The 12,888-nt window shown below is 41.0% G+C and overlaps 1 protein-coding gene across 1 annotated transcript in view; it reads left to right on the forward strand.

Moving 5' to 3' along the window:
- Positions 1-12,888, forward strand: part of tbc1d5 (TBC1 domain family, member 5) — a 392,441-nt gene that overhangs the window by 207,696 nt on the left and 171,857 nt on the right. The window contains exons 6-9 of the mRNA XM_055656596.1: positions 1,601-1,709; positions 6,335-6,424; positions 6,510-6,584; positions 12,476-12,543. Of these exons, the coding sequence (XP_055512571.1) occupies positions 1,601-1,709; positions 6,335-6,424; positions 6,510-6,584; positions 12,476-12,543 (342 nt within the window). The remainder of the gene's footprint in view (positions 1-1,600; positions 1,710-6,334; positions 6,425-6,509; positions 6,585-12,475; positions 12,544-12,888) is intronic.

The raw sequence follows: 12,888 nt of genomic DNA on the forward strand, positions 1-12,888 counted from the left end.
TTAGGTTCTGTATTTTTTGAACATATAATTTTCACAAACAAAATCTTTGCAACCTGTTTTCATCCAGTGTAAATTACACCGCGATAGACCTGGTCATTTACTCAATCCTTTGCATGTGGCGGACTTCTGTGTCTCCATATCTGCAGCATACATCCACAAGTATAGTCACCCATTCGATCCTCTTCTCCAGGGAACAGCCACTATTCAGTTTCACTCCTGTTTGTTACAATGCAGCTAGTGTATTTACACTAATGACTTTCCCTTCTTTTACCACCAGGTCTATGCCATGATTGACTTCCTTTCCTTTGTCTCTGAATCATTCTCTTTTATTAACTTTGGAAATGGGTTCTAATTCTTGATGAAGTGCAATAATGCACTTCAACTCCCCCTCCCATTACCAATCCGACCTCTCTGTCCTGGGTCTCCTCCATTGCCAGAGTGAGCAACACCGGAAATTGGAGGAACAACACCTCATATTCCGCCTATTTTGCTAGCCCTTGATGTCTCCTCCCCTTCCTTAACCCTCGAGCTGTCTCCTCCCATCCTCCCGCCCTCGGGCTCCTCCTCCTCCCTTTTTCCTTCCTTCTCTTCCCCACCCCCCATCAGTCTGAAGAAGGGTTTTGGCCCGAAACGTCGCCTATTTCTTTCGCTCCATAGATGCTGCTGCACCCGCTGAGTTTCTCCAGCATTTTGTGTACCTTCTAATTCTTGATAATTGGCTGACTGAAAGATGGAGCAAGGAAACAAGCCCTTCGGCCCACTGTCCATGCCGACCATTAATCACACATTCACACTAGTTCAATGTTATCCCACTTTTGCATCCATTCCCTACACACTAGGGACAATTTTCGGAGGGCAATTAATCTACAACATGTATATCTGTGACGTGAGGTAGATCAGGCTTTAATAGTCAGGTGGTTTGGTTTTGCTCCTATTTTTAGTGTGACCTTGAATAGTCCTACTACTCTGCCACTACCCCCAATCCAATGCTCAATAATGCTATCAGATGTTTGTCTGATAATGGTGCTTTGAATTAAATGTGTTAACATTTCTGTGAAGCGTATATGTGCTTTTTAAATTGATTTTGTTGTCGAGCCAAAACATTCTCCAATTAGGCTACCCTCATTTTATACTTCCTATAATGCTTTGGAACATATAAATGCAAGTTATTATTGTAGTTTAGTTTTGCATGGAAAAACAGTATAATTAAACTCTCGCAATGCCTTCACGCAAACCCACCCCCACCCCCAACCTCTCCAAATAGTTAATGCAGCAAACTAAATTAGTAGTTCTTCATAGACTCTTTGTATTATAGATACAGAAAATATCCCTCCAAAACTGCCTGCAGCTCAGAGAAAATTATCAAGGCATCTGCTCTAATAAATAATCAGTTCTTAAAAAAAACTCATATATGAAAGATAAACCCAAACAATCTTGTTGCTTTAAAGTGCTGAGTGGAATCAAAATTGTGCGATTTCAGAGAATGAAAATGGAGATCTATTAATCTACTGCTTTTCAAAAAAATAAACCCTGACGTGAAATGAGGCATTGTAACAGGTATTGCGATGGTTTTTATGTTGTTTTCACTTTTCAATTTTAGCAAGGAGTGGGAAGACCTGTTTGAACACAGTAATTACTTTGCAAGAATAAGACTGATGGGGATTAATGGGCAGTTGAGAAGCAGCCGCTTCCGAAGTGTTTGTTGGAAGGTAAATGAATGTTTCTTCCTTAATATTTTGTTCATGACATTTTATTATTTTTTGAATAACTGATATTTCAGCTGCAAAATGTCAATATTATGATGTTATTCTATATTTTTCTGGGGTAGCCCTGCTTATCTGTGAGATAACATTCGGTTGGCACTAGTGAAGTGGTAGAGGAGGATCTTTCTAGATTTTGAAAAAATAATAATTTTGGGAGAAGCATTTTCTAGGCTTGGGATTGTTTTCTTTGGAATGGAGGAGGACAAAGGCAGATTTAATTGAGATGTGTAAGATGATGCCATTCTTACTTAGACTGAATAAGAAGAATACAATAACAAAGGGTCTTAGGTTTGGAATAATTCATGAAAGGTTTTTGAGCTGAGGTAGTAAAAATATGGCAGTGTAGAGGCATAACAGAAAGATCCCTTGCTATTGGAAAGTACTTGAATACTTGAGAAAACATTTTGGATACCATAATCTACCAGTTTCAAATTGGCATTGTTGGATAGTTTTCTTACTACAGTTTGGGTGTGATGAATGACCTGTGTGGTAAATGTCCAAAATTTCAATGTTGATAGCCAAAGTTAAATTGCTAATAATTGAGCTGTTTTATATTATGGCCTGAATTTTAAGTTGTATGCATGAATGTTTTTGAGAGCAAGTCAGGAATTAAATTTACTGAAAGTGAAAACTCATTGGTAAAATGACTCCAATCACCCATATTTTGCAACTTTGGCCACATCTGAGCATTCCCCACGGAGAAACACGTTGCCAAACTCAAAATGTCATTAGAGTAATCTTAACAAGAGTTTCATGGCTTAAACAATTTGTGCAACCAGCCAATGAACGTAAAGCATGGAAAACGGGAGAATAAAAAGGGGGCAGGAAATAGCTCTGACAGTTCATATTCAAGAGAACCCAAAGAGAATTTATAGACACATGAAGGGAAAGAGGGCAACTACAGAGAGAAAAGAAGGCCCCATAAAAACCAAAGTGGTCATCTCGGTGTGGATCTCAGGAGATGACTAAGGTCCATGATGGGTATTCCTCTTTTATTTTACCATAGAGAAACGCTTGAAGACTGGGGAACTTGGGACAGTTAATGGAGATGTCCTGAGTCTATATTACGTCCAGGAGGTGCTGTACCTCCTGGATTTTATGGGATAATGTATATACGTATTTTGGGAAGACGGGCTGATTAAGGATAGTCAGCATTGTTTTGTATGTGAGAAAACATGTCTTATGAATCAGAGTTTTTTTTTAAAGTAACCTAAAAGGTTGACGAGGGCTAAGCTGTAGACGTTGACCATGTAAACAAGAAAGTTGAGGAGGGCAGGGCTGTAGACATATTCCATGTGGACTTCATTGATAAGGTTCCCATTGAGAATGTTGGGTTATGTCAGAATGGAAGTGTTGGATCGCATGAGATCTTGGATGATCTAGCTGACTGGATAGTGATTTGGCTTTGTGCAAGGAAGCAGAGGGCGATGGCGAAGGGTTGTTTCAAGGACTGTAGGTCTGTGACGTGTGCATTGATCAGAGATCAATGCTGGGCTGATTGCTGTTTGTAGTTTATATCAACGATTTGAATGAGAGTGTACAAGGAATGATTTTTAAGTTTGCAAATGATACTAAAGTATGTGGTATCATAGGTAGTGAAGATGGTTATCAAAAACAATAGTAGGATCTTGACCAGCTGGACAAATATGCTGAGGGATGACTAATGGAGTTTAATGCAGATAAGTGTGCAATGCTGCATTTTTGGAAGTCAAACCAGGGCAGGATCTTCACAGGGAATGGCAGGGCACTGGGGAATATTGTAGAGCATAGGGATCTCGGAGTGCAAGTACATTATTCCCTAAAGGTGGCGTCACAGGTAGAGTTGCGTCACAGGGTGATCAAGATAGGACGGCCACGGTAGCGTAGCGGTAGAGTTGCTTCCTTGCAGCGCTGGAGACCCGGGTTTGATCCCGACTACGGGTGCTGTCTGCATGGAATTTGTATGTTCTCCCCATGACCGCATGGGTTTTCACTATGATCTTCAGTTTCCTCCCACACTCCAAAGCCATACAGGTATGTAGGTTAGGTTACACAAAAAAGCTGGAGAAACTCAGCGGGTGCAGCAGCATCTATGGAGCGAAGGAAATAGGCAACGTTTCGGGCCGAAACCCTTCTTCAGATATGTAGGTTAATTGGCTTGGTGTATGTGTAAATTGTGTAGAATAGTGTTAATGTGCGGGGATCGCTGGTCAGTGCGCACTCGCTGGGCCAGATTCCGCTGTATCTCGAAATTAAACTAAGAGGTTTTTAGTACATTGGTATTCTTCAGTGATAATATTGTATCAAACTTCGGATGTAATGTTGCAGTTGAGGTAGTCGCATTTGGAGTATTGTGTTCAGTTTTTAATCACTGTGCTATAGAAAGAATGTCATTAATCTGGATAGAGTGCAGAAAGGATTTACAAAGATGTTGCTAGGACTTGAGCGCCTGAACTTTTTCGAAAGCGACAAGCACAGGCTGAAGGCTGAACTTATAGAGTTGGATAAAATAATGAGGTGAATAGATAGGGTGAATGCATAGAGTCTTTTAACCAGAATAAGGTAATCAAGAACCAGAGGACTTAGGTTTAAAGTGCGAAGGGAAGGATTTAATTGGAACCTGAGGGGCAACTATTTCACAGTGTATGGGGTATATGGAGTGAGCTGCCAGAGGAAGTAGTTCGGACAGGTACAATAACTACATTTGAAAAATATTTGAGAATCATTGTAAATCATTGCATAAATGTTAGTCAGTTAATTTGGAGGGATTTTATGTGGTGGTGGTGGGGTGGGGTGAAGGGGGAAACTTTAGTTCTTAGTCCCCTACCTGGTCGGCGACTCCCAACATCGCGGAGCTGGGGGCTCCGTCTGGCCACGGGCGGCGCCGGTTGGAGCTCTGATCCCGGCAACTCTGCCCCTGGCTGCACGGCGCTCCAAATCCAGCACCGCCCGCTGCCGGATGCCCGCAGCCCAGCGAATGTTGGGAGTCGGCGGCCACAGCGCTCCGGTGCTTACCGCACGGAGACCCGGTAAGGCATTGCCCGCTCCCCGCTGGTATCCCAGCGCTGCGACGCCGCCGACTCCCAACATTCGCGGAGCTGGGGCTGCGGGCGTCCGGCCGCGGGTACAACCGGGGTAGCCAGGGTACAACCGGCGCCGCCCGCGGCCGGACGCCCGCAGCCCCAGCTGGGAGTTGGCGGCCACAGCGCTGCGGAGCTTACTGCACGGCGACCCGGTAAGGCATTGACCGCTCCCCGCCTCTCCGACCAGGTAGGGGACTAAGAATTAAAGTTTACCCCTTCACATAAAAGCCCTCCAAACTAACTGACTAACATTTAAGCAATGATTTACAGATGTTTAAGTGTCTACCCGGTCTCCGGGGAGGAGGCAGCCGCTACAGTAGTACAGACCTGGGTTGACCGTGGGTCGTTTCGGGTCAAGTTTGGCGCCAAACGCGAGCTTTGGTGTGCAGATGACATCCTGGAAAAAATGGCCGGTTTTCGGAGTTTTTCGGTTTCCGGACTCCGGATAAAAGGTTGTGCACCTGTATATGGATAGGAAAGCTTAGAGGGATATCAGCCAAACGCAGCCAGGTGCGACTAGTATAGGTGGGACATATTGGCCGGTGTGGGCTAGTTGGGCCGAAGGGCTTGTTTTCATGCTGTAAGACTCTATGACAATTTGACTGAGAATTTTATTATACACATTCGGTGAAGCTAAGGAAATGGTTGGATAATCTGTCAATAAATAATGCAACTTCGTAATGCTTTCTTAGCTGCTTTCTTAAAAGACTGCTCACAAAGCTTGTAGTGTTACCTTTGCGAATTTCTGTAAGACTGTAAATTGTGGAATTAACTGCCAATAATCTGCACTATTGAACTTTCAATTTCCAGAGCAGAATGGTCCATTTAAGATGTCTTGCTTTGGAACTTGAGTGAGAACTGAGATAAACAACTTATGAGCAGTTTTTCATGTTTCAGACTTGCTGTTGTGATCCTTCCAACCATTTAATATTCTGTATATTATACATTATGGTACAAGTCTACATGCAGGAGGGTACATTTGGGTTACCTCCTGTGTGTCAGTTTCGGAATGTGGGTTGTCATACCACAGATGACGACTGTTCAGCCCAATGGTATTGAGGCGTATTCAGATTTTGCCAGAATTTGAATGAACTCATTAATGAAAGCCTTGATTTTAAAATGACCATGAATTAAATAATGCACTCAAACTGACTAATCCTTAATGTTTGTGCCATGCATTTTTGTTTACTGTTGATGCGTAGAGTCGTTATTCATTATGGGCTTATTGCCTCTTTGCAGATATCTGTAATAATTACTATCTGCCTAACTATGTTCATAAGGGCTAATCATACTGTGTTGGTTGCTTTATATCTATTTTTTGTGTTGAATAAATATAATACATCATTGGTTTCAGTGGGAGAGAAAGTTTATTTCAATGTTGCATTAGATTTATCATAACTCCTGAGTGATGTCTTTCTTCCCCTATGGATAGGGCTTTTATCCCTCTGGAAAGCAATGATGTATTCTCTGTTTATTTTGTACTAACTGTTGAGATTCGTGTCCTTGCAGCTGTTCTTGGAAGCTCTGCCTGAGGATAAAAAGCAGTGGCTTAATAAAGTAGCAGAATTAAGATCTCACTATGAACAGATAAAAGAAATTGTAAGTGATTTTTATATATTATTTTCATTAACTACTTGCATAATTCTACCAGAAAAGCACTAATGGTGATTTTATTTAACAACAGCATATCACAAACCCTCGGAAAGCCGCTGGACAGCAAGATCTAATTGTCAATAACCCACTTTCACAGGATGAAGGGGTAAGCATACTTGGATTTATTTAGTTGTAAAATTTCCTATTGAATTTTGGTTTGCCCTTTATTACCCATTCTAGTTAGCAAAAGCAAATAACATGTCATCTTTAGTTAATGCATTAATCTGCCATTTCATTGTTTTGTGTAAAACTACTTGCACCTTGCTTCTTGTAATGTAAAGCACCACTCAATTGAATTGCTGACTTATATTCATTGTTATGTGTTGAAAGTTAATCGCTGATTGAATTTAATTCTCATGCCACAAACTGAGATGGAAAAAGATTCTACTCAATGAACGTTGTGTCTAATTGCATTTCTCCCATCAAATTTAATGTAAGTAATTTGAGCTGAGCTAGTAGGACAGCATCAGGACAGCCTTCACTTACCTCTGTAATATTGTCTACCTCCATCACTTCAACCTCTGCCTAAAGCCTCCTCAATAACTTTGTTGCCCCCAAACTGATTGTCCACTTGGTTTCCCTTTTACTTCCAAGGGCATGAACTCATTGAGTTCTGTTGGTGAGGAATGAAATTCAGTCCCTTGCAAGGGGTGACATTGAAACAGGAGATGTGGAGTCAGTATGGATAGAACTAAGGAATTGTAAGTGTAAAAAGACCCCAATGGGACTTATCTACAGGTCCCCAAACAGGAGCCTGGATATAAGGTGCAAGTTGAATCGGGAGTTAAAATTGGCATGTAGTAAAGGTAATGCTACGGTTGTTATGGGAGATTTCAACATGCAGGTAGACTGGTAAAATCAGGTTGATACTGGACCCCAAGAAAGGGAGTTTGTGGAGTGCCTCCGTGATGGATTCTTGGAGCAGCTTGTGGAGCCTACTAGGGAGAAGGCAATTCTGGATTTAATGTTGTGTAATGAACGGGATTTGATAAGGGAATTTGAGGTTAAGGAGCCATTAGGATGTAGTGACCATAATATAACTTTTAATCTACAATTTGAGAAGGATAAATCGGAGGTGTCAGTATTACAGTTGAACAAAGGGGACTATGGAGCCATGAGGGAGGAGCTGGCCAAAGTTGACTGGAAAGATACCCTAGCAGGGATGATAGTGGAACAGCAATGGCAAGTATTTCTGGGAATAATACAGAGGGTGCAGGATCAGTTCATTCCAAAGAGGAAGATAGATTCCAAGGGGAGCAAGGGGCGACCGTGGCTGACAAGCAAAGTCAGGGACAGTATAACAATAGAAGAGTACAATATAGCAAAGTTGAGCTGGAAGCCAGAGGATTGGGTAACGTTTAAAGAGCAACAGAAGATAACTAAAAAGGTAATACGGGGAGAAAAGATGAGGTACGAAGGTAAGCTAGCCAAAAATATAAAGGAGGTTAGTAAAAGCTTCTTTAGGTATGTGAAGGGGCAAAAATTAGTTAAGACCAAAGTTGAACCCTTGAAGACTGAGAAGGGTGAATTTATTATGGGGAACAAGGAAATGGCACATGAGTTGAACAGGTACTTTGGATTTGTCTTCACTAAGGAGGACACAAAGAATCTTCCTGATGTACTAGCCAGAGGATCTGGGGTGATGGAGGAACTGAAGGAAATCCACATTAGGCAGGAAATGGTGTTGGGTAGACTGATGGGACTGAAGGCTGATAAATCCCCAGGGCCTGATGGTCTGCATCCCAGGGTACTTAAGGAAGTGGCTCCAGAAATCGTGGACACATTGGTGATCATTTTCCAATGTTCTATAGATTCTGGATCAGTTCCTGTGGATTGGAGAGTAGCTAATGTTATCCCACTTTTTAAGAAAGGCGGGAGAGAGAAAACAGGGAATTATAGACAAGTTAGCCTGACATCGGTGGTGGGGAAGAGTCAATTATAAAAAATGAGATAGCCGCACATTTGGATAGCAGTAACATGATTGTTCCGTGTCGGCATGCATTTACGAAGCGGAAATCATGCTTGGCTAATCTTCTAGAATTTTTTGAGGATGTAACTAGGAAAAAGGACAAGGGAGAGCCAGTGGATGTAATGTACCTGGACTTTCAGAAAGCATTTGATAAGGTCCCACATAGGAGATTAATGGGCAAAATTAGGGCACATGGTATTGGGGGTAGGGTGCTGACATGGATAGAAAATTGATTGGCAGCCAGGAAAAAAATAGTAGGGATTGACGGGTCCCTTTCAGAATGGCAGGCAGTGACTAGTGGGGTACCGCAAGGCTCGGTGCTGGGACCGCAGTTATTTACAATATACATCAATGATATGGATGAAGGGATAACAAGTAACATTAGCAAATTTGCAGATGACACAAAGTTGGGTGGCAGTGTGAACTGTGAGGAGGATGCTAAGAGAATACAGGGTGACTTGGACAGGTTGGGGGAGTGGGCAGATGCATGGCAGATGAAGTTTAATGCGGATAAATGTGAGGTTATTCACTTTGGTAGCAAAAACAGGAGGAAGATTATTATCTAAATGGTGTAAAGTTGGGAAAAGGGGAAGTACAATGGGATCTGTGGGTCCTTGTTCATCAGTCAATGAAAGTAAGCATGCAGATACAGCAGGCAGTGAAGAAAGCGAATGGCATGTTGGCCTTCATAACAAGAGGTGTTGAGTATGGGAGCAAAGAGGTCCTTCTGCAGTTGTACAGGACCCTAGTGAGACCACATCTGGAGTATTGTGTGCAGTTTTAATCTACAAATTTGAGGAAGAACATTCTTGCTATTGAGGGAGTGCAGTGTAGGTTCACAAGGTTAATTCCCGGGATGGTGGGACTGTCATATGCTGAGAGAATGGAGCGGCTGGACTTGTATTCTCTGGCATTTAGAAGGATAATAATAATAATAATAATAACTTTATTTATAAAGCGCTTTTAGACAACATCAGTTACCACAAAGTGCTGTACATGGGAAGTCAACAAAAAGTTATTACAAACTACTAAAACCATTAAGACGACAGGACTATAAAAACAGTAAAAATTAAAAGACATTAAAAGCACTAAAACAGGAACAATGTCTCAGCCAGTGTCGAAAGCCAGTGAATAAAAGTGAGTTTTTAGGGAGGATTTAAAGATGGACAGTGAAGGGGCCTGTCTGATCTGCAGCGGCAAGGTGTTCCAGATTGCCGGGGCAGCAACAGAAAAGGCTCTATCCCCTCTGAGCTTCCGCTTAGACCTTGGTACCTCAAGGAGCAGCTGATCCGCTGACCTGAGGTAGGAGCATATAGGTGGAGCAGCTCAGAGAGGTAAGGCGGGGCGAGGCCATTCAAAGATTTAAAAACAAATAAAAGAATTTTAAAATGATTTTAAAATAAGGATGAGAGGGCATCTTATTGAAACATATAAAATTATTAAGGGTTTGGACACGCTAGAGGCAGGAAACATGTTCCCGATGTTGGGGAAGTCCAGAACCAGGGGCCACAGTTTAAGAAGAAGGGATAAGCTATTTAGAATGGCGATGAGGAAACACTTTTTCACACAGTTGTGAGTCTGTGGAATTCTCTGCCTTAGAGGGCAGTGGAGGCCGGTTCTCTGGATACTTTCAAGAGAGAGCTAGATAGGGCTCTTGAGGATAGCGGAGTCAGGGGATATGGGGAGAAGGCAGGAACAGGGTACTGATTGTGGATGATCAGCCATGATCACATTGAATGGCGGTGCTGGCTTGAAGGGCCGAGTGGCCTACTCCTGCACCTATTGTCTATTGAAACATATAGATCCTTTATGCTCTATGTCACATTAAATACCATTCAGCCATGCACTCTCTGGCCACCTGCATTACTCCATTCGATTTCACTGGTAGCTGTGGATAACACCTAAGCACAGAAATTTGCTCCATAAGACACACTATGTATTTATCTAAAGTTAGTCTTTAAAACTTATTGCTTTAAATAAGAATAAGGCAATTTGTCATTTATGTTGTGCTTTACGTAAAGGTATTAGTAATAAAGTCACACAGCATGGAAATGGACCCTATGGCCCATTTTAGCATTGGCCACCAAAGTGCCTCATCTAACCTGGTCCCATTTACCTGCATTTGACCATATCCCTCGAAACCTCTCCTATCCACGTCCTTGTCCAATTGTCTTTTAAATTTGCAAGTATTGTGCCTGCCTCAACTACATTGGTTGCTCATTTCATATATCCATCACCCTCTGTGTGAAAAGGTTGCCGCTTGGGTTCTTACTAAATCTTTCTCCTCGCACCTTAACCTTAATTCTTAATTTCTTAATTCTCCTAACCTGGGAAAAAAAACTGTGCACTCACCTTATCAATTCCCCTCATGATTTTATATACCTCTTTAACACCAAATTTCAATGTCCTGTGCTCTAAGGAATAAAGTCCTAGTGTGCCTAAAGTCTCCGTATAGCTATGCCCCTCCAGGCACATTCCACATAGATCTTCTGTGCACCTTTCCAGCTTAATGGCATATTTCCTTTAGCACTATGACCAAAACTGATCACAATACTCCGTGCACAATTGTAACATTATGTCCCAATTTTTCTATACTCAGTTCCCTGACTAATGAAGGCCAATATATCAAAGATGTTCTTTACTGCCCTATCTACCAGTGACTCCACTTTCAGGAAGCAATGTAATTGTACTCCTAGATTTCTCTGCTCTGCAGCCCCCCTATTAACGATATTGATGGGACTGCTCTGAGAGCTCGCATAGACTTGATGGGTGAAATGGCCTCTTGCATTATAAGCCAATAAAGGTTTTGCCAGTTGAGTTGAAGATGTGAATCTCTTCTCGATAACATACTTATTGTGATCCCGAGCAACAATGACGTGGCAGCTGTGATCTTTGTGGGCAGCTGCCATTGGTAATCACACAGCTTGCTTTTTAATATGCCAAAATAAGGGAAAAGCACCTTTAATGTTTTTTTAAAGAGGTAAATGCCACTAATTTAGTGGCTTCTTTTTCTGGTCTCCCGATTAAGGCAAAGCGATCAGATTTGGCACACCAGAAATGGGTGAAATCCAGGCAGTTATTTTCCATGTTTTAAATCTTCGTGCAACTTTGGATTTCTTCTTTGTCAATACTTGCAAACATTTGTAGATTTGCGATTTTTTATAAACAATGATTATCTGTGTACTTTGTTCCAAAGAGATTTTCTTCAATTGTAGGCTTTTATTTACATTTGTAATTCCAGTGAAAATTAAGGGAATCATTTAATGGAATAGTGCACCCATCATAGTGCAGCATCTGCCAGGAGTGCACGTGAGGATTTTGGGCAGAGGTCAATGAGTCCTCTCGGTTTTTCCATCCATTTGAATTGAGCCACTTCACCCAAATGCCTGATATGCACTTCAGACAGTAAAGCTCTCTACTCGAAGTGTCAACTTACAAAAACGTACCTTTGTATGACAGTTATTGTGCACACAGGATGCCAGCTGCAGCTCATTCTTTTTGTAGAATGCATTCTCCCTTTTTAATTCATCCTCAACCGTCTTTTATTCTGCGTTTTATTTTTAGTGACATTTTTCTGCAAATTGAATAAAGATTGCGTGCTATGTAACAGTTAATGTAGAATGATCAAAATCTTTGAGCAAAAAATTTAAAAGGTACAGTTGTGTGAAATGAATTATAAAACCTTCTGGCATCTTCTGCCTACTTTCCTTGAAATTAATCAGTGTTAACTTGTATTGATATGGATTTGTAAACTGTATTTTTAAATCAACAATCATTTTTGTACATGATGAGCAGTGTTACAGTAGAGTGCATCTTGTACATCTGTACTCTGTTGCATTATGCTATATCCTTGCAGGAAATAACGTGATTAGATAGAAGATTTCAAAATGCTGCAAGGTATAAAACTATTGAGGTGTACAAAAGGGCAATTGGAAAGGGCTACATGAAGTAATTAAATGATTGAGTAAACATTTTGTTGCTGCTTTTAGGTTTGAAGATTTATTGTTTGTTATTGTCTTTTTATGTAGAGTCTTTGGAACAAGTTTTTTCAGGATAAAGAACTTCGAGCAATGATTCAGCAAGATGTGACAAGAACGTATGTGTGCAATTAACAATGTTTAGTGTTTCTATTAAATATTAGTGTTTCCTTTCAAACAATTATTTGCAATACATTAGTGATTATTTATTTTCGTGAAATGGCAGATGGGTATAATTGACCACTGCCTATTTTTAAAAACCCAATAACTTCCAACTAGAACGTTATACATTTCTGTATTTATTTTATAGATGTTAAATCATGTTACTTCCCCAAATTTATAATGAATTTATTATTGAGATTTACATGGCATGGCCTATGCTTTGATGACCTTTGTCCTTATTATTTCTAAATTTCTGTTTTTTATAATTTATTCTAGCTACATGCTGCAATTTTTTTTATAAA

Source organism: Leucoraja erinacea, chromosome 2, assembly GCF_028641065.1.
Source record: "Leucoraja erinacea ecotype New England chromosome 2, Leri_hhj_1, whole genome shotgun sequence".
NCBI lineage: Eukaryota > Metazoa > Chordata > Chondrichthyes > Rajiformes > Rajidae > Leucoraja > Leucoraja erinaceus.